The sequence below is a fragment of the Maniola jurtina genome, chromosome 15 (assembly GCF_905333055.1).
Source record: "Maniola jurtina chromosome 15, ilManJurt1.1, whole genome shotgun sequence".
Lineage (NCBI taxonomy): Eukaryota > Metazoa > Arthropoda > Insecta > Lepidoptera > Nymphalidae > Maniola > Maniola jurtina.
The window spans coordinates 8,932,181-8,953,913 of NC_060043.1; the positions used below are offsets into that span (position 1 = coordinate 8,932,181).

The following is a 21,733-nucleotide window of genomic DNA, read 5'->3' on the forward strand; positions in this document are numbered from 1 at the left end:
AGGCATATAAATGTCTCTGCATCTCATAACTATATATATTTATCACTGCGTAAATATAGCAAGTGTATTTGAGCAGGTAAAGTAAACATGATAGGTTACAAGTCCATGGCCTATCAATGGTTTTTATTATTCTTTCTCGCTGCGGAATTAGGGGCGGATTTCTCAGTTTTTCATTCAGTTCAAATTAAATAAAACTTACTCGGTTTTCAACATTGACATTTTCAACTGATTCTCTAAAATTGAGGAGATTATATTATTTGCTGGCAGCCTTTGTTCTACAACTAGTTACGTCCTTCTGTCAATGTGTATCAAGCGCCAAAATATCCTTGTCGTACTTACTGGTAGCCACACTCTAGCCACACTGAGTGCTGAGTAGGTACCTATGACATAGCTTGGGCAACAACCACATTCAGCTGCATTGCCGAAATGTCAATTGTCATGATTGTCAACTGTCAGTGCTGTCAACGAATGTAAATCACAGAGTACACATTGAATATGTAAATTGTAAATTAGGTACCTATTTATTGGAGAAATCATCGATTGCATTTGATTCTTAATTTACTATTTCGTATTACAATGAACAGTATAGGGGAAGAGTGTACTGAATTGAAGAAAAAATATGATGATTGTTTTAATTCATGGTTTTCGGAGCGCTTCCTAAAAGGCGATCATGATGACTCCGTATGCGCTGGAATTTTCAAAATTTACCAAGAATGTGTAAAGGTATTCAGTGTTATGTAATTTAATAAATAACTACTCGATGTACTTAATATATTATAATATAGTATTATAAACTGCCATACTTTACTTCCATTGGTATCAACATTCAAGTTCAACAAGCAACATTTATTTTTAACATAAGTTACCTACCTAGTTTTGTTTTATTTTTCAGAAGGCAATGAAGCAACAAAATATAGATTTCAAAGAAATAGACAAGGATGTTTTAGGAACAGATGGCGAGTTCAAAGCACCTCCAACGGACAACCACAGTTGACAGATGGAAACTTGCAGTCTCCTTTGTGCTTTTAGTCCAATAACTTTGTGGAATGTATTTCATGTGGGCATTAGTGACTCAGAAATCAAATGAATTTAGCCAGATGATTTTTCTTTCAATTATCATCTGCACTTAGTTTTTTGCTGATTGCCATTTATTTATAACAGTTGCAGCATCTGAAAATGATGAGAATGATGGTTGTAATTTTTCCATTCACAATAATGCAACTCTGTGTGGACACATTTATTTTATGATGTTGATGATCACTCATCGTTATAAACTTTAAAGCTAACTTCTTTAGTAGGAAATTGTATCCCACCTTCTTGATTCTTAAAATGAACTGGTATATCATATATTTTTAATATCTTTGGGATGTACTTTGTTAATGTGCGTGCAAAATAAGTAGGTAGTCCAATCTAAACATGAGATGTATGACTGCATTGTTCGAAAACAGATATCAGCCATGCTTGTGAATTTAATCCTTAGAGTTAGACTATGACCTGCACAACTGGCCATGTTGCAGCTTGTTTCACAGCAGTTTGTATTTGAGGTAATGAGTAGAGTTTCATACATAATGTTTTATTGTAAGACAATTCAACTTATCTTTTAGTCAAGTGTATGCATTTCTACATCTATAGCATTTAACAGGCATTATTTTAGATAACTTACAGTGCAATATATTGTAGTTAGTGACTAGCTATAGTTTGATTATACTAAAAATATTAGTAGCATACTTAGTCACTATAATATATGGAAATCTATTTCAGTGGTGAACTATTCTAAATCTATAACTATTCTAGTGTATGTAGATTTTTGTTTAGATACAGGCATTTTGTAATTTACTCATTTTCTTGATGTAATTGTTAAGTTATAATTAAAAAATATAGTGCAAAATTTTTTGTGTAATAATATTTTTGCTTTACTTTCAGGTTTTACAAACTTATAATTGACTAGTGACCCACCCGTCGCACGGGAGGCTTACTACAATTTTCGTAGGCTCTCTAATTTTTTGAAAATAGAATATAGTCTGTCATTCAGGAATAATGTAGCTTTCTACTGGTGAAAGAATTTTCAAAATCGGTTCAGTAGTTCCAGAGATTACTTCCTACAAACAAACTTACAAACTTTATCTCTTTATAATATTAGTAGCATAGAAGTATAGATTACCAGTTAGCTTTCATCAAACAAATTAGCTACAACACCAGGCATTACTAATTTTTAAATTAAGAAGGTAATGTGGTTATTCTGTTGTACACTATCTTTAAAATTGGCAAGTTAAAAATCAGATTTTTTCATTATTCATTTCATCATCATCATCATTCTTAATTTTTATCAGGAGCATTATGAAAGGGAAAGCAATAAAGACCTGTCATTTTAGTTTGAGATTGTATCCAACAGAATTAGCCACAATTTGTTACAATTAAAACTAGGAACAAATCAAGAAATAAGATGAGATATATTTATGTGATTTCTTAGATTTTATACAATAAATTACTTCTAGAGTTTTATCTCTTATCTTTGGCTGGTATCCCGAGGTCTGTATGCAATTCCACGACTTTTCATTTCTCTGATAACACCAGCAGGAAGTCGGCCGGAGACTGATATAGCATAAACTCCTTTGCAAAACCTACCTATAATAAAAAAATATATTAAATCAAACCGTTTTGGGGGTTGTGATGATAATTTTGCTGGTATAATGTGCAAAAACAAGTAGTCCAATCTGGTTATGAAGTACAAACTGCACATGGAACCACCATGTCACAACCTCAAATCGTACTACTTCTTTTGTGAGCACTATAGTGTAAACAAATCGGTTAAAAGAATAAAATAAACATTTAAGTTAACCATATTACACAAGATTTAAACATTTTTTGGAATGAAAATCACATTCAAATCCACAAAAGTATTTTTTAAACTTACTTATCCTCTGCCATTTGCACACCCAACTATCTTCGGGGCTCATAACTGCAATCATTCTGTAATAAATACAAAAAGCATTTTTTGAATTTTATCTTATAAGAAACTTTCTTAAAGAAAGACAATATTAGGAAAATTTCATAATTCTTGTCAATTTTGAGATCATTCATTGAGCTTCCAAAAGGAATTTGATGGTTATACTGTATATAGGCATATAAATCAGTAACTAGTTAAATATTTAGCCCATTCATTTACTGCTAGCAATATATTTGTGGTTTTAATTTGACATTATTTTAGGGAAGTAGTCTGCTTAATACTACTTAACAGTTTGTGACATTTTTTATTCAGAGTAATGCATTGAAAGTGATGTTGTGATATTAACACCGAAATCTATGAAAAATATATTAAAAATTGCAAACAAAATCAGTGGTAGTGGCTATTTAATAATAAACAGAGGCCACTATCCCCACGCATCTGTTTTGGATAATTATGAGGGTAAATTGTAGAGAGCGCATTATAAATAAATAATGATATTGCTTACCCGTCAAAGTTATTACTAGTGCAGTCATAAACATTGTCTTTATTATTTTTCATCCGAAGAAACTCGTCGCAATTGTCACATCCATCATATTCAAACTGATCGAAAGTCTAAAAATAAAAAAATTCTTGCACAAACAGTGTATTATCAATGTGAATTAGAATGGAACTAGGAACTAAGGAAATTCATAGTTTCCGGCCAAAATGCTATGATTTTTATAAAATAAATGTGTTGAAGTTACCTTTATCAATGCACACACTAGGCAGGCTCTGAGGCCTCGTAAATCTTTAGGAACGGTGTCCAAAGACATTTTAAACTTGTGAGACGAGCACGGCTTTGTAACAATACTTTTATTGAAAACTATTTTGTGAAAAGCTTATTATTTTTGTTTAGGCCTATGAGTACAGATATTGAATTTTCAATTTGCATAAAAAACACCAATGACTTCAATAAAAATACAATGAAAATCACGAAAACCCTTTTCGTGGTGGATACAAATCAACAAATTAATGACAAATTATTATTTCTCAACTCAATTCTCATGATTCTCATTGCTTGGTGCTGAGTGCTGACATTTTGTGTTTGTGATTTGACAAGACATTTGACAAATCCATAGACAAATCAGTGTTTTCAGGTTTCTACAACTTACAAAATACAATCTAAGTTTTACCCTAGACGAGAAAAAAAAAAAGTTTTACCCTAGTTTCTTTAGGAGTTCCCCCTAAATAACCGTAAATTTTTAAAAATAATATAGAAATACTAATATTTGTTTTGTCATATTTGTATTTATAATGTCATTTATACAGAGCTGTGATAACCTCTGTTACGACGCGACGTCTACCCACGTCTACCTCCTGTTTGGGAGATCGGGAATTCAATCTTGGGCACGTATGTAACTACCTCTAACCTTTCAAAATTATGAGCATTTTTCTAAAAGGTGTGTGAAGTCTGCCAATCCACATAGCATGGCAGACTATAGCCTGAGCCACTCGCATTTTGAAAAGAGACCCACGCTCAGTAGTACCCTGAGCACGATGAGTCATTAACAGTTCACAGTCAGTCATATAGAAAATATTTCGTCAGCATTTTCTTCCACTTTCTCTACCATCATTATTAACTCAGTCTCTTACGAATAATAAATCTAACTAATTCATTAGTTTATCTAACTAGTTACCTAACAAGTGTAAATTAAAAATTTATAACACCCCCGACAAGTGAAGGTTACAGTAACTAGAAAAGAGCTGATAACTTGCAAACGGCTGAACCGATTTTCTTGGATTATAGCTAAGAACACTCTCGATCAAGCCACCTTTCAAACAAAAAAAACTAAATTAAAATCGGTTCATTAGTTTAGGAGCTACGATGCCACAGACAGATACACAGATACACAGATACACACGTCAAACTTATAACACCCCTCTTTTTGGGTCGGGGGTTAAAAAAATACAATATTTTATATTTTCACAACGCAGAATGAACTATTACATCCAATGACTTTCTAAGCATGGACACATCGTGGCATACAACACAAGAGCCCAAACATGGCACACGTTTCTAAATTCACCCTATGTAGCTTCAACTGCTCCATTTATACATTCCCGCTAACATTCAAGTCCTGTAAACTAACCTCAGTGATTAAGCCGCAATGTAAATCGATTATTGCACTCGAAGCTGAATAAGGTGATTTTAGAAGCAAACTTGAACAAAAAATGGAATGGAGTAGTGTAGCACTATTAATTTTTGTTATTTCTTTGAGAGATTTTTCGTTTTTGTAAATATGAAACTATTATACTATATCTATACTATATAACTATTATACTATTCTGCTCGTGCTGATTCACTGACTGACTGACTGACTGACTCATTTGATCACCTCTTCTGTAAAATTTTGTATGTTTTTTTTTTACCGATGGTTTCGTATAGAGGACAAAAAATGATTCGGAGGAAAAATATGGATAGAGCTGATGATTGAGGATTTCGGTGAGGAGCACGGTCAGGGTATTGAAGATAGGTGGGGGGTGCTCGAACAAATGTCACTCAGAACTTCATCCAATTGACAGGGAGCTTAAAAATAAAACCCAAATGGCGGATTCAAGATGGGCCTTGAATCAAGATGGCCAAAGGCCTCCCACCAGCCAACCTAAGCCAATTAAGAAAATCTCAATCGGCCCAGCCGGGAATCGAACCCGGGACCCTCGTCATACAAATCCACCGCGTTACCACTGCGCACTGGAGGTCGTCAAAAGATCTATCTATACATATAATAAAATTGTAGAAAAGTGGTGTCTGTACAATGGAAATATATAAAAAAAAGTAGCAGGGGTTGTTAATAATAACAACCCCTCTACTTTTTTTTATCGATGCCGAACCCGAAATTGTAATTAATTTTTTTTTTTGTCTCTTTGTCTGTGTGTTTGTGCACGCTAATATCAGAAACGGCTTATTCGATTTAGATACGGTTGTCACTAATATATTGTAGTAAGCTTCACTTAACATTTAGTGTTTATTTCATGTCAATCGGTTCATAAATAAAAAAGTTATGTCAATTTAAAGAATCACGGCGAACATTTTTAACGTACAGATACACGCCTCGCGCCGGAGCGTCCGTGGCTATATAAAGCGCGCTGAGAGCTATTCCACGCGAACGAAGTCGCGGGCACAGCTAGTAATAAAATAAATGTGCTACAATAATGGCCAATAGATTTTACATTGAACAAAAAAAAGCTACTCCACAGTTTTGTTTTTCCGACATTCGTGACGCGCCCTTCCATCTGTCTCTTTCCGATGTGCGTGAGAGAAAGGAATGGGAACATTGTAAATAATTTTAGATATTTCTAGTGTTTTCAATGGTTTTACTAAATATTTTACACTTTTTCGCATGTTATCTTACGTAAATAAAATTAACTTACCGGTGGAAAGTCACACCATCTCTTTTCTGCGTCGTTAACGTATTATTTTGGCACTTTTTGATCGCGCATTTAGACGTCTTGACAGCTTTGCAGTCAACATGCGACTAATGAAGAAAGTGTGCTTACACCGAGTATAAGCACACTTACTTGGTCCCTTGTTATGCGCGCCAGTGCGATGTCCTTGCTTAGAAAGTCATTGATTACATCATTCTGCCCTTTTCTACCCTTTCGAGTCTTCGTTCGAAATCTAAAAAAAAAACAAAATATATACATTCTTCACCATTGAGTGAGTATGAGAAAAAGGGTAACCACCTGAAGTGCCTTTAGGCGTCAAATTGCATTGAACCAAACCGACCATAATATTAATAATTTCGCCTTAAAGTAGGTGAAATTCCTAAAAGTGGAAACATTCTATCACATTGACCACAGACCACGAATCCGGAGACATTGACATCGATTGACATTGACTTGATGATTAGAGCATAGATAATAACAAGGGGAGTCAGTTATGCTACTCGTAAGCGGAAGTAAAAACGGGTAACATTGGTGCAACAATGGGGGGTGTTGGTGTCACCTACTTTTTAATATGTACCTCAGTACCTATATTGCTTTAGGGCATAAAATAATGGAGTGATAAATCACAGGGATAATTCGACATCTACGAGTAGTTAGCTGCTTTAGATCTAGAATAACAAAAAATAGAATGACATACCTACTTAATATCTTTTAATTTTCGCGTAAGGAAGCACATTTTCAGACCTCGCGCGGGCGGCGCGGATCAACGCACATGATCTGTCCTGGTTAGTCCTGGGCGCTGGGACTTCGAGGTCACGAGTGGCTGGACTGTGGCTCTTGCTGGTGACCCTGAGAAGACGGCAGCTTGCTGTGGCACAAGCTGTCGTGCCTACGTCCATGAGTCCGGGAGAGTATATCCTTTAAGGGGCATGAGACGGGCCTGCCCGCGAAATTCAAATTTAATTTGGTTTTTCGCAATTTGTAAACTAATACGACAAAGTAGGTTTATGGTATTTTACTTGCGACAATGGCAGTATCATTCTCACAGGTTTATATAAAAATCTTTACTTGAAAGGGTCCAGTTTAAGAAATTAATTCTAGTATCGACTATTCTCACAAATTAGTCGATACTAGAGCTAATTTCTTAACTGGACCCTTTTAGGACCTCCTTTTACAGGGGGTGTAAGTGGGTAGCAAACCCACATAACCATCTGTCCCCAAAGAGGTCGTGTAGGTATCTTAAGATTAATTCCCCCCGACAATAAAAAAAAGGACCCTTCTATCGGAGTTCTCATTCGTTTAATTTTTTGCGAGTTACAACCAGCTTTGTTTTAATGAATGCTGCAATATACGCAATATTAATTGTGATTGAGTTTTGTTCGGGTGTTAAGAAATAAAACGCAGTTATATCTACTTTAACGATAACCTAAAGTTCGATTGTAGAAGTACACTAGAATCTGTGAATGAATAGGTGAAAGGTCATAGTTTCCTTTGGCGTCATGAGTGCAGCGGGCAGCTGCTGGGCACACGCCGCGCCGTATCGTATTGGAGTAAATCCAATGCGCAGTTTATTTCATTATTAGTAGGAATATCTAGTAATTAAGACACGGACATAACAATATTGTAAGGAGTAGGTATGACTCGTCACTTGCACTTGGCCGGTTTTTTGAGCTTACCTAACTTTTATAATAATAATTGACATAACTTTTTCAGTACTTCACGTCGCACCAACTGGTAAACTTGTATCAACCCCACGCGACGTCAGGCCGTGCATTGAGTACTGTACCTACCGCAGCAGTCATCTCTACGATGCTTTCGCTAAGTACCAACTAGCATCTTTAGACGCCGTCGATTGTCGGGCTTAGGGGACTCATAAGAGAAGTTTCACCACTTTTGGTAAAACTTCAGAGCATTGAGCATGTTTTACAGGATATACATATTTCGGAGAGTGTGCTCAGCTCAGGAGCGTTTCGATCTCGACCCTTCACTTTTTTACCACTGGACCGCAAGGTGCCGAGCTAATTTCCACCCAATAGGAATGTCATCGACATTTTCTTATTATGAGTAAGCCACTCAGTTCTAGTACGATCCAGCTTAATTTATGACTAATAAATAGTTTAATTTGAACCTAAGCTATAATAGTTTTTGATGTATCGTGCAAAATGTTGGAAAAAATACCCGAGTACGGAACCCTTAGTGCGCGAGTCTGACTCGCACTTGGCCGGTTTTTTATTTTATGAACGCTGTGTTTTTATAAGTCAGTGGTCCTGGGAATGATTGCCGTAAGGGGTAGGTAATTTGAGAATTTATAATTATTTCTAAACAGGTCTTGCTCTGGTCTGGCGATAGGCTTCAAAATGCTATACCTATTCCAAATAATACATCAGTAGTTATGTATTAAAAAAGTTAGTAACGGGAAAAGGCTGCTGCTGCCATAGAACTGGTACAATAGTAGGTACCAGTAGGTAATAGTAGGTATAGTCACATAGTGCGTTTCATTGAATACCTAGTACCTATGGTGTTATGTTGGCACCCCTGTATGTTGGGTGGTCATTGGCACCATATTGGCATGAGAAGACGCAGATTTAATACTTACTTTACTTTATTACCTTTTTCACAATTTTGGTACATGTAATCAACATCTTCAGCCCTATCGCTGGCCCATTACAGAACACAGACCATTTTGATATGGAACCCTAAAATTGTCGAATTTAAATGTTAAACATTGATTTAAATTTGAAAATCGAAAACCGTCATTTTGTTTACATGGATTCTGAAATATTTTAATATATTTCAGTGTCAAACAGATGTTGAATTTTATAAAGTTTGATTATACCTACCTACCTACCGAGCATAATGTAACACTCGTTTTACATTACCTTCCTTCGTACCTACGTTCGGGAACTTTGGCAGCTTATTAATTAACTAGCTGTGCCCGCGACTTCGTTCGCGTGGAATAGTGACTCTTCGGGCGAGGCGTGTAGTACGTACTCTGTACGTTAAAAATGTTCGCCGTGATTCTTTAAATTGACATAACTTTTTTATTTATGAACCGATTGACATGAAATAAACACTAAATTTTAAGTGAAGCTTACTACAATATATTAGTGAAAACCGTATCTAAATCGAATAAGCCGTTTCTGATATTAGCGTACACAAACACACAGACAAACAGACAAAAAAAAAATAATAAATACAATTTCGGGTTCGGCATCGATATAATAACAACCCCTGCTACTTTTTTTTTATATATTTCCATTGTACAGACACCACTTTTCTACAATTTTATTATATGTGTATAGATTACCGGAGAAATCATCTACCGTAGTCTGTACCTATAGGAATAAGAACCTACCTATTGATAGCTAACTTTTCTGCGTTAATATAGATCAGTCAATCACCTTGTCCTTCTATATATATGTATTTAGACGAACTAAACTAGGTATATTATTATCTATAGGTATAATAAAACTGAAACGGAGGCACTTGACCGAAGAAAAACGTTTGCTTGGACTAAGCCATAGGTTCCAAACCTTTTCCAACCTATGAGACCAAAACAACTTTCCACGCAGATTTCAAACGACAACGAAAGCCTTTCCTAGCTAGTGAAATGAAAAACGATTCAGATAGGTACTTAGGGCCGGCGCACATAATATGGCGGAACGCGGCGGAGCGCAGCGCAGAGCATGCCCGCGAAGTTTTCTAATCACATGACACATTTATACGCGAATTTCTACCAGAGAATGCGCGAGCACGCGCGGGACTGCGCGCGGATGCGCGAGTATCCGTTAAGGATGCACAATTGGTTTTAGATATTATTTCAATGAGGACAATGTCAATAATATTTTGACTGTGAAAAATGCTCTGCGCTGCGCTCCGCCATATGTGCGCCGGCCCTTAGACATTCCACCGCCCGTCGCGGACGTCCGCGCAGGTCATCCGCGTCGCACTGAAAAGGCCCTCAGTTATATATTTAGGTAACTGCACTACAAAAATTAAGTTTGAAATGAGAGCTTTCGAGAGCTTGTTATTTTGCGATGCATTTAATTTGATGGCGAGTCATAAAGCAACTTTACCTTCGGAATGTCTAATTGGGACCAATTCGAAGTGAATTGTACAACCTCAAATACGAAAGGTTGTGTTGAGGACGAACGCTTTCGTGGGCATTGCGCCCTTCTTTTCACCTTCGCTAACAGTTAATACTAACCGAAGTGACCTCTTGAAGGAGATAGACCTACCTACCTAATTTAAAAGTTAAGTAGGTTATACTTATTTGCGTATGGTGATAGCTGTTAACCTTAGTTTAGATCACCAAAAAAATAAAAAAAATATACTTAGGTACCTCTATAGATTTACTAAAAACCACGTTATTCACAGATGTTACCGAGATTCGATTCCGATTGCGAAAGTTGGAACTTCCGAATAATTTTATAAACCTTGTGTAGTTGTTTGTTGTTTTGTTTTTTACCCGACTGCGGCAAAGCCAAAAGGAAGGGTTATGATTTTAGCAATCTAATCTTGTTAGTAAACCGATTAGCTAAAAAAAAGGATTGAACAATCAGTCACTGTCTTTTGTTGGTGCAGTGAACTCAAATCGCAGTACGCAAACCGAGCCAAGTCATTCTGGGTCACGCAAACTCGTCTTCTAGGGTGAAGAGTGAAATTTATTTTCTTTTATTTCTAAGAGAAATTAATAATTAATACTATTAATAATTAATCAACCAACCAGAACCTTCCAAACACATTTATGAAAAAAAAGATTCGGACGAATTGAGACCCTCCTCCTTTTTCGAAGTCAGTTAAAAAGACTTTCCTGACTAATACTATCAACGCACTGTCTAAAACTCTAAACCGCTGGGGTTAAAACTTAAAAGACGATAAGGCCTTCACTAAGAAAGGATTGTTCGAAATTGCACCCGTAAAGGGGTTAAATGGGGGATGAAAATTTGTATGAAATTATGCCATTTTTAAGGGTATCCAAGGAAGGGGTGCCAACGGGACTCTATTCTAAGCTTCCGCTGTTCATCCGTCTGTCTATCCGTCTGCCAGCGGGCTGTAGCTTATAAACCGTTATAGTTAGAATTTCAGAGAGTGTGTATTTCTCTTGCTATCATAATAACAAAATCTATACTAATATTATAAAGAGGAAACCTTTGTATTTTTGTATGTTTGTATTGAATAGACTCAAAAACTACTGGACCGATTTCAAAATTTCTTTTACCATTACTTAGGATTCTTCCGAATCCGTATAGGCTATATTTTATCCCGGAAAATAGATAGGATTTTTCGTGATAGTGTCCACCCGTGCGAAGCCGGGGCGGGTCGCTAGTACCTAATAAATCATGACAACGAGTTTTAAAATGGCCACCATGCAAATTAAAAAAAAGTACATTATACTATGGTACGACTTGTGTGCGACTCCGACTCGCACAAGAACGGTTTTATTCAAGTTATACCTAGGTATTTATGAAAATTGTTATTTGGGCTTTTGATTAAAAATGAAGAAATACGTGTTTCAGGAGTTTCAGGAATTACACCCCCAAGTGGATTACCTAAATAACGAATGAAAAGTATGATAGTCGGTTATTTTTCAAGTTCTATGAAAATTGGTATTAGGGCTTCAAGGCAAAAATGATAAGGTAAAGGTAGCCACGTGTTTCAGGGTTTTTGGAAATTTCACCCTCTTACCAATTTTCAAAATTCCATTCGAGTGAAGCTAAGCTAACTGTTATTTAACAAGTGTAAATTAAAAATTTATAACACCCCCGACAAGAAAAAAGCTGATAACTTTCAAACGGCTGAACCGATTTTCTTGGATGATAGCTAAGAAAACTCACGATCAAGCCACCTTTCAAACGAAAAAAACTAAATTAAACCTCGACCTGTCGCGTTCTTCACATTTACCTAACTAGCTTGTGGTAATTCCCACATCATTTTATGGGTCTGTAAAAATGGTGGTTTCTATCCACGAGTATATTCTATACCTATGTAAAAAAATATCTTAGAGACGAAATCAATGAGCCATATACTGTAGGTAAGCGTAAGACACTATTTGTGGAATTTTCCACGTTTTCACTGGAAGTGATGGGAAGTGGAATGAAAACGCGTGTCAGACAGCCCTGAAAAGATCACCAGGTGTTTGGGTTGTCTCTCTATAAATAAACAGTGTATAATTTAAAGGTGTTTGGGTGTTGCATCATTTCGTGGCCTGTCTGTAGTTATTATCGTCGTCTTGTTTTCCGTTTAGTAAAGTTGGAAAGACGATGAATAATGAGCAGTTCTCATAATACAAGTAACATTAGAAAATGAATTAAAATAATATTCGGACGGTTTGTTTATAATGGCGTTCCTTCGCATCGCCATCTAAATAAAATTTAATCAATGCTTCGTCAATTGTGAGTGATGATAAATGATTGATAAAGCAGACGCAGATCGACTCTCCATAGTCTTAGTATTAGACGACATAGGTTAGCCATCAGTCACAGTAGTCTATACTCTATACTAATATTATAAAGAGGAAACCTTTGTATTTTTGTATGTTTGTATTGAATAGGCTCAAAAACTACTGGACCGATTTCAAAATTTCTTTTACCATTACTTAGAGGGATTCTTCCGAATCCGTATAGGCTATATTTTATCCCGGAAAATAGAAAAAATAAATGTCCACCCGTGCGAAGCCGGGGCGGGTCGCTATCTCTACACAAAGACAGTCGCAGATCATGACTTTCCGAAACCCTTTAATTTTATGGGGACCTTGTGGCTCTTACTTCAGAAAGACCTGCTTATCGACGATAATCAGACAGTTTCAGCCTGATTTATTTTATTTCATTTAAGAGGATTTCTCAGTATTTGGACTGGTCGAGGCTCTTTAGAATATTAATCCAATTTTTTTTTCTTTAATCTTGCTGAAATGAATTTAAAGTAGGTACGTACTTACCGACTTTAAAGATAGTACTTCCCACAGATAACCAGGCTCTTACCAAAGATAATTATTTCCCTACTTAGTGAAAATTTCAGCCTTTTAAATTTATTTAAATTTTACCTAATCAAAAGGATTCCTCAGGATTTGGATTAGAGGCCACCTAATATTGAAAGCCTGCAAGCCGCAAGTGTACGAAGGTTGACAAAAAATGTTTGAATTCAGAAACAGATATCAGTACACTCAGCTAAGGTGACTCACTTTTCGTTCAGTGTCAGCCAACAGGGAACAGACATAGGAACAGACGGGAAAATAAATCACAATAATTAACGAGACTGTTGCGTGGAACCAGACGAGTAGGTACCGACCTACGTCGCATCACCTCGTCATGCTCTTTTTGTGGGAGTCATAAATTGGGGGATTTTCGGAGAAAGACTGCTGCGTAGATTAAAAATGTTGGCCACAATCCAAACCATAATGAGTTGGTCAGCCATAAATACTTATTAAAATTTGATATTAAATTATTAGGCTACTTAGGGCTTGAAAGTCTAACTGTAAGTACCTACTATGTCAGCTACATTTTCACGGCCCATCCATTAACCAATTTTGACAACATCCGGGGACGGCCAAGACAGACACCACCAAATGTTGCACCAGACAAATCTGTATGGTGCAACATATATCATGCGATATGCACCACCCACCCTCCCACTGCTAAACATGTAGGAAAAGCCAGCCACCAAGCAATCAATACGCACCACCACCACGCAGCTCCACACAAAGCACCTATTATATCATGGACTTCAAAGATTTACATACAAAATTCTTTGAGCTGGTGTAAGAGGAGGATACAGACTACAGATAATTAATCAAATAAATATCTTCTTGGTTCCAAACCTCTATACATCTCCAGACCAGGATGCCCCTATTTATCCATTCAGGGTTAATTCATATTTATAGCATTTGCGTCTGAAAATTTCATGCATTTCATTGCACTTAATTACACCCACTGGCACCTGACTGCATTTGCTATTCCTGGAATAGATTCTCCGGTATTTTCCAAGGGCGTGAACACAATCAAGGTCAATTTGTTCTCACACAATATTCCTTTAGGTACTAATATACCTAGGTACTATACTAGTTTGTTAAAGTTACATCAAAGTTGATAACAGTTTAGCAAATGGTTGGGAAGCTTGGAAAGAGCCTCGGTAGCTCAACGGTTGAGGAGCGGACTGAATTCCGAAAGATCGGCGGTTCCAACCCCACACGTTGCACTATTGTCGTACCTACTCCTGGCACAAGCTTTACGCTTAATTGGAGGGGAACTATTGGGGGAATTTTGTCATGATTAGCATGGCTAATATTCTTTTTTTTTAAAAAAAAAAGCTTGAAAGTTGCACTTCCACAGAAAAAAACCGGCCAAGTGCGAGTCGGACTCACACACGAAGGGTTTCATACCATCGTAAAAAATTCATATTTCATACAGACCTACCTAATTAAGTATGATGGTAAAAGTGTTATTTTATGTAGATTCAGCAAGTTAATGAAATTATAACCAGTACAATACCCAAAGGTTGAAGTCTAATAATAATAATAATAATTAATTAGACTTCAACCTTTGGGAATAATTGTCATCGAGGAGAATAGGCATGACTTTTCAATATTTTTTCTAAGAGTAATGACGGGATCGGTTTCAACAATATTTAGATAGATAGAACAATATTATTCAACTACCGCAGTCCCCGTTGAACGAGAATAAAGAACAAGGGCAACGTGATGACTTTTCAATAATTTTATTCAAAACCCGCGGGGATTCGGCTAACTACGGCTAAGTGGTAGATTCTGTTGACGATTCAAAAGTACTTGTAAAAGTCTAATTGAATAAAAATATTTTGAATTTGAATTTAACGGGGCCAACGGGACTGATTATTAATAATTTTATTCTTATCCCATTGGCCCCGTTAACGGGGACACGGCTAAGGGGGCCAACAGGACTAGACGCTTGTGCGTGTAGTCCACGCGGACTAACATTTTTTTCTAAATTTATAAGTCCCACTCCCAAGGTCCTCAAGCCACGATAAGGCTTGAAGTGGCTTGACTGTAATCACACCAAACAGGATGATGCAGCCTAAGGTGGTCTGAGGTACGTTTCATGTACCAGTATCTAATTAGATAAGTAGGTAAGTATTTTGATTCGTCTCTATGTTTAAGTGAGTAGGCAAATGCTTATTAATTACGAATGTTAGTTTTTTATAGCTACAATTTTTTTTACGAACCTATCTAACAAACTTTTTAAATATTAATCATTCCAAATAATTCTAAGAACACATATATATGATTTTCCACGAATACTAGAAAAAAATCTCTTATCTCACTGAAATTACGCACAATAGACGTAGGTTTATATCTTTGACCCTTTAAAAATGATAGAGCCGTTTATGGAAAATGCGTCATAACTCATAATTTTAGTGATAGACAAAGGAGGTAGATACTAGATACCTACCTAATTACGTCAGTAGATATTCTCGAGGATTCCTGCCGTTCTTCGAGAAACGTTTAAAATATAATAATAATGCCACGGTAGGCGCCGTTTAGTCCAGGGCAAAATCACGAGTTTGTGAGATTTTCGGTTATAGAGTGGGCTTAAATGATGACTAATAAAAGTTACCATCTATCTTTTATTTAAACTTGTAGGTAGCTATGATTTTGTCAGGTAAAGCCTAAATGTTAAATCATTTAACAATTAAAATCAAGCAAAGCAACTACTGTATTATTTAGTAAAAGTAAGAATCCTAAACTGTTTTCTAAAATTAAATAAGTTAAAAACCTAATCTATACTTTCACTTCAATAGATAAAGTTAATTAATTACCAAGAGAGGGTAGGTAGTAAAACAAACCAAGCTGAATAATAATAATTAGTCGTTTATTCAGATATCTTTCTCACTTTAATCTTTATAGATCTATCTGTATTTTATTGTATTGTTCAGCATAGATCTATTTATTTAAAGATGACTCTACCGCCCGTTTCGCAAAGGTGTTTCGTCGTGGAGAAGAAAGGGCAAAGAAACTCCACGACACACGTCTTTTTAAAACCATTACAACATTCAATACATAGTACTAAAACATATTTAACAATCAGTTATAACCAGCAAATAGTTATCAATTATATCAATTATCAATAAAATATAAGAATACTTAACTTTGGTATAACCTGCCGCCCTTGTTTGCTCTGGCATCATGAACTTCACCGTTTGTACCAGACTGACTTTACTATTTGAATTATATCACAAGACTAACACAAGAATGTCGTAGACTGAATTACTACACAAGAATGACGTAGACTGAATTATTACACAAGAATGACCCCTCTCCGTCGAGGTAAGGTACTTTTATAGACACTGCCATCGCAAACAAGGCGGGAATCCATTGTGACGTCCATCTTAATATTTATTTGAAGGTTGGTACAATGTACCAACCTAACACAATATTTAATTTAACATAATAATATCATCAGCAACACATATTTATGGTTTACATATTGTTAATTTGACAATAATAATTAATTACATAATAAATCGATGGTTTACATATTATTTCACATAATAACTACACACAACACTGACAACTGTATACCAAATCCAGCGGTATCATGTCAACCCTAGTATAGTGACAGTATTTAATTTACAATTAATAATTAGTGACATGTATTGATAATTAACATCATAATATTCTCTTATTCCTTATTTTACATAATAACTATTGACTACTATATGATAAATGTTAAATCCAGTAGTATCATGTCAATCTTAGTATATTGACAGTATTTATTTTACAATAAATTAACTAGTGATATGTATTGATAATTTGCATCTTAATATTTTACATATTGTCATATTCCTAGATACCAAATTAAACTATGATGAATAATAAAAGACATTATAACAATATCATACTCTTGTTTGATGGCAGCACATTGGCAGTGAAAATTGTCGCGGAATAATAACGTTTCCGTTCCAAACATAATAACCAATATTTACTTCAGTCTCTAAGTTTACGATTGGATCAATATTAGCATAATAAATATAGGCATAAATTTATCTTGATCTGACACGGCCAGACTGACAAGTACTTCGCTCCCGAAGTACATAGGGAAAGATAAATTTTAGCATATAGAAATAAAAGTCATTCTGAGATGACATAGATAAATTTTAGCATAAATATAGACGTTACATATAAAGGGGCCGAGAAAGAAAAGAAAAAAAATGCCTAGCTAAGAGCTACAAAAAAAAAATATCTGTAAGCTATATAAAAAAAATATATATCTGTCAGCTATATAAAAAAAATATCTGTAAGCTAAAAAAAAAAAATATGTCTGTAAGCTAAAAAAAGATCTATAAGCTAACAGCTAACCTATTAGTAACTGAGTAAAAGAACAAGCAGCCTAACAGTCCCTAACTGGCTGCTCCCCATAAAATTATGGGTCTTGTACTAGACTGTCGTCTAGTACATATTTCTGTACTAGCACCGTCCGAACAAGCCGTCTAACATTACTAAACCAGTTTTCCCCTTTTTTTTTTTTTGGTAATAGTAATGATTAGTGCCAGCAGCCCTAACTAACTGGCCTAACCGCTGCCTCCCCATAAATGGGTCTTGTACCATGGCCAAGTACTAGATCACAGTACTAGCACTTGTCCGCACAAGCCGTCTAACATTACTAAACCAATTTCTCTCTTTTTTTTTTTGTGGTATTAGTAATGATTAGTGCCAGGCAGCCTAACTACCTAACCTACCTAACTGTTTGCCATCCCCATAATGGGTCTTGTACCATGGCCAAGTACTAGATCACAGTACTAGCACTTGTCCGCACAAGCCATCTAACATTACTAGACCAAAAATAAAAATATACAATGTAGCATTAGTACTAGTAATGATTAGCGCCAGGCAAACCTAACTACCTACCTAACTGTCTGCCATCCCCATAAATGGGTCTTGTACCATGGACAAGAACTAGATCACAGTACTAGCACTGATCCGCACAAGCCATCTAACATTACTAGACCAAAAATAAAAACAAATAATGTAGCATTAGTACTAGTAATGATTAGCGCCAGGCAGACCTAACTACCTACCTAACTGTTTGCCATCCCCATAAATGGGTCTTGTACCATGGCCAAGTACTAGATCACAGTACTAGCACTTGTCCGCACAAGCCATCTAACATTACTAGACTAAAAATAAAAATAAACAATGTAGCATTAGTACTAGTAATGATTAGCGCCAGGCAAACCTAACTACCTACCTAACTGTCTGCCATCCCCATAAATGGGTCTTGTACCATGGACAAGAACTAGATCACAGTACTAGCACTGATCCGCACAAGCCATCTAACATTACTAGACCAAAAAAATTTAGTACTAGTAATGATTAGCGCCAGGCAGACCTAACTAACCTAACTCCTCTTGTTCCATTTGAGAATCCCAACATTTGTCCCATACGGGAATTTTAATATTTGTCCCATTTCGGGAATTTAAACACTTGTCCCATTCGGAATATGTCCCATAATATTTTTCCCCATTGCGAAAATTTTTTTTTTTTTCTTTCTCTCTTTTTTTTTCTTTCTTTTTCTTTGTGTCATTTAGCATTTAGATTATTAGTATATGTATATATTGCTCGGCCATTCTGATAAGTACTTCGCTCTCGAAGTACATAGGAAAATAGAACATTGTATCCAGTGAAATTAAATCAACTGCGGTAGTAAAATACCGACATAAAAAAAAAATATAGAATGATGTTATTCGTAACAAAGTACAACGTATAAAAAGAAGTTATGTATAAATACGATTGTGTCATTCGTAACACAATTAAAATTCAAAGATTCAATGTCAATGTTACTGCCATGAAAACTAAGATAGCTAGACGTCAGGCCGAAATTGGATTATTAAAGAATTTGTTTTATTTGTTGTTATAAAACATTGTGCCTATCTTTTGCTATGTGAATAAACATCGTCTTTATTTTTATGTGATTTCTCCCTTCCTTCCTCTGTCAAAACAACTCGAGAAAAACAAAATTATAAAATGTTATAATGTAGGTATTTCTAAAATAAAATGGATGTATTACTATTAGTAGGAAAACTTATTAAAATTAGGTATCTATGTACTTGACTGTTTTGCTAAAGATAAAAACAGTAAGGATATTTTATTAATAAGGTTAGAAATCAAACTATACTTAAGGGGAATAATTTTAAGTAAAGTTGTTTGAAGAGAGACAAAAATATATACTTCAGTGACAAAGATTAAAAGAAAGTAAAATAAAATAGGTTTTTTTTTTAATGCTTAGGTTATGTAAATCATAATTTAGAAAATTCACACAGTCTGTTCAGTTTTGTAGCTGATGTAAATGGTTATGATATTATTCTCAAAAGCAAATCTACTGATTTGTTGTTATTTTTGCTTTGACAGAGTATTATAATTTTGTGATTATTTCACAAATACATTTTAAATAAATCGTTCGGCCAATCTGACGCCTAACTAGCTTTGCTATTAATCTAAGTAAAATTACCTTAATCTATATTTGTCTTATTGACTAAAACTTTTGTAACCACCTTCACTAAAAAAATAAACACTAGAACTTAGCTGTAGCATTGAGCTTCACCAACGAAGCGACGTTTTAACTAGCGGTGCTACACTAGCACCAAGTGCCACTGACGACAGGGTTGTCCACCACTCTCTGCCATCGAATCTCAAATGCCGTTGACGACAGGCAGCAGCCTGTCGTTTCGAGGAGAGGCCGCATCCACGATTACTGAAAGTATTTGAAAAGTATTAGTATTTTGACAGGAAAAGATCTTATCGTATCCCACTTCTGATGTGAGATTTTCGGTTATAGAGTGGGCTTAAATGATGACTAATAAAAGTTACCATCTATCTTTTATTTAAACTTGTAGGTAGCTATGATTTTGTCAGGTAAAGCCTAAATGTTAAATCATTTAACAATTAAAATCAAGCAAAGCAACTACTGTATTATTTAGTAAAAGTAAGAATCCTAAACTGTTTTCTAAAATTAAATAAGTTAAAAACCTAATCTATACTTTCACTTCAATAGATAAAGTTAATTAATTACCAAGAGAGGGTAGGTAGTAAAACAAACCAAGCTGAATAATAATAATTAGTCGTTTATTCAGATATCTTTCTCACTTTAATCTTTATAGATCTATCTGTATTTTATTGTATTGTTCAGCATAGATCTATTTATTTAAAGATGACTCTACCGCCCGTTTCGCAAAGGTGTTTCGTCGTGGAGAAGAAAGGGCAAAGAAACTCCACGACACACGTCTTTTTAAAACCATTACAACATTCAATACATAGTACTAAAACATATTTAACAATCAGTTATAACCAGCAAATAGTTATCAATTATATCAATTATCAATAAAATATAAGAATACTTAACTTTGGTATAACCTGCCGCCCTTGTTTGCTCTGGCATCATGAACTTCACCGTTTGTACCAGACTGACTTTACTATTTGAATTATATCACAAGACTAACACAAGAATGTCGTAGACTGAATTACTACACAAGAATGACGTAGACTGAATTATTACACAAGAATGACCCCTCTCCGTCGAGGTAAGGTACTTTTATAGACACTGCCATCGCAAACAAGGCGGGAATCCATTGTGACGTCCATCTTAATATTTATTTGAAGGTTGGTACAATGTACCAACCTAACACAATATTTAATTTAACATAATAATATCATCAGCAACACATATTTATGGTTTACATATTGTTAATTTGACAATAATAATTAATTACATAATAAATCGATGGTTTACATATTATTTCACATAATAACTACACACAACACTGACAACTGTATACCAAATCCAGCGGTATCATGTCAACCCTAGTATAGTGACAGTATTTAATTTACAATTAATAATTAGTGACATGTATTGATAATTAACATCATAATATTCTCTTATTCCTTATTTTACATAATAACTATTGACTACTATATGATAAATGTTAAATCCAGTAGTATCATGTCAATCTTAGTATATTGACAGTATTTATTTTACAATAAATTAACTAGTGATATGTATTGATAATTTGCATCTTAATATTTTACATATTGTCATATTCCTAGATACCAAATTAAACTATGATGAATAATAAAAGACATTATAACAATATCATACTCTTGTTTGATGGCAGCACATTGGCAGTGAAAATTGTCGCGGAATAATAACGTTTCCGTTCCAAACATAATAACCAATATTTACTTCAGTCTCTAAGTTTACGATTGGATCAATATTAGCATAATAAATATAGGCATAAATTTATCTTGATCTGACAAGTTCGATGTCCGCGTGCGGAATTTTTTTCTTCGTTGAGGAACCCTCAGTGCGCGAGTCTGACTCGCACTTGGCCGGTTTC

The 21,733-nt window shown here is 35.2% G+C and overlaps 2 protein-coding genes across 3 annotated transcripts; one reads left to right on the forward strand and one right to left on the reverse strand.

Annotated features, from left to right (window-relative positions):
* The first annotated feature begins 458 nt into the window (after positions 1-458).
* LOC123872392 (TP53-regulated inhibitor of apoptosis 1-like) lies at positions 459-2,045 on the forward strand. Its single transcript, XM_045916628.1, has 2 exons — positions 459-723; positions 893-2,045. Exons 1-2 carry the CDS (start codon positions 577-579, stop codon positions 992-994), a joined length of 249 nt encoding a protein of 82 aa, XP_045772584.1. The 5' UTR covers positions 459-576; the 3' UTR covers positions 995-2,045.
* LOC123872391 (transcription elongation factor SPT4) lies at positions 1,038-4,044 on the reverse strand. 2 transcript variants are annotated; one of them, XM_045916627.1, is made up of 5 exons: positions 3,691-4,044; positions 3,453-3,559; positions 2,915-2,970; positions 2,490-2,625; positions 1,038-1,170 (listed from the first exon to the last, which is right to left on the reverse strand). In XM_045916627.1, exons 1-4 carry the CDS (start codon positions 3,757-3,759, stop codon positions 2,507-2,509), a joined length of 351 nt encoding a protein of 116 aa, XP_045772583.1. In that variant the 5' UTR covers positions 3,760-4,044; the 3' UTR covers positions 1,038-1,170; positions 2,490-2,506. The 2 variants fall into 2 exon arrangements, with proteins under 2 accessions (XP_045772583.1, XP_045772582.1); XM_045916626.1 differs by lacking the exon at positions 1,038-1,170 and having other exon boundaries at positions 2,432-2,625; positions 3,691-4,043.
* Positions 4,045-21,733: the final 17,689 nt, after the last annotated feature.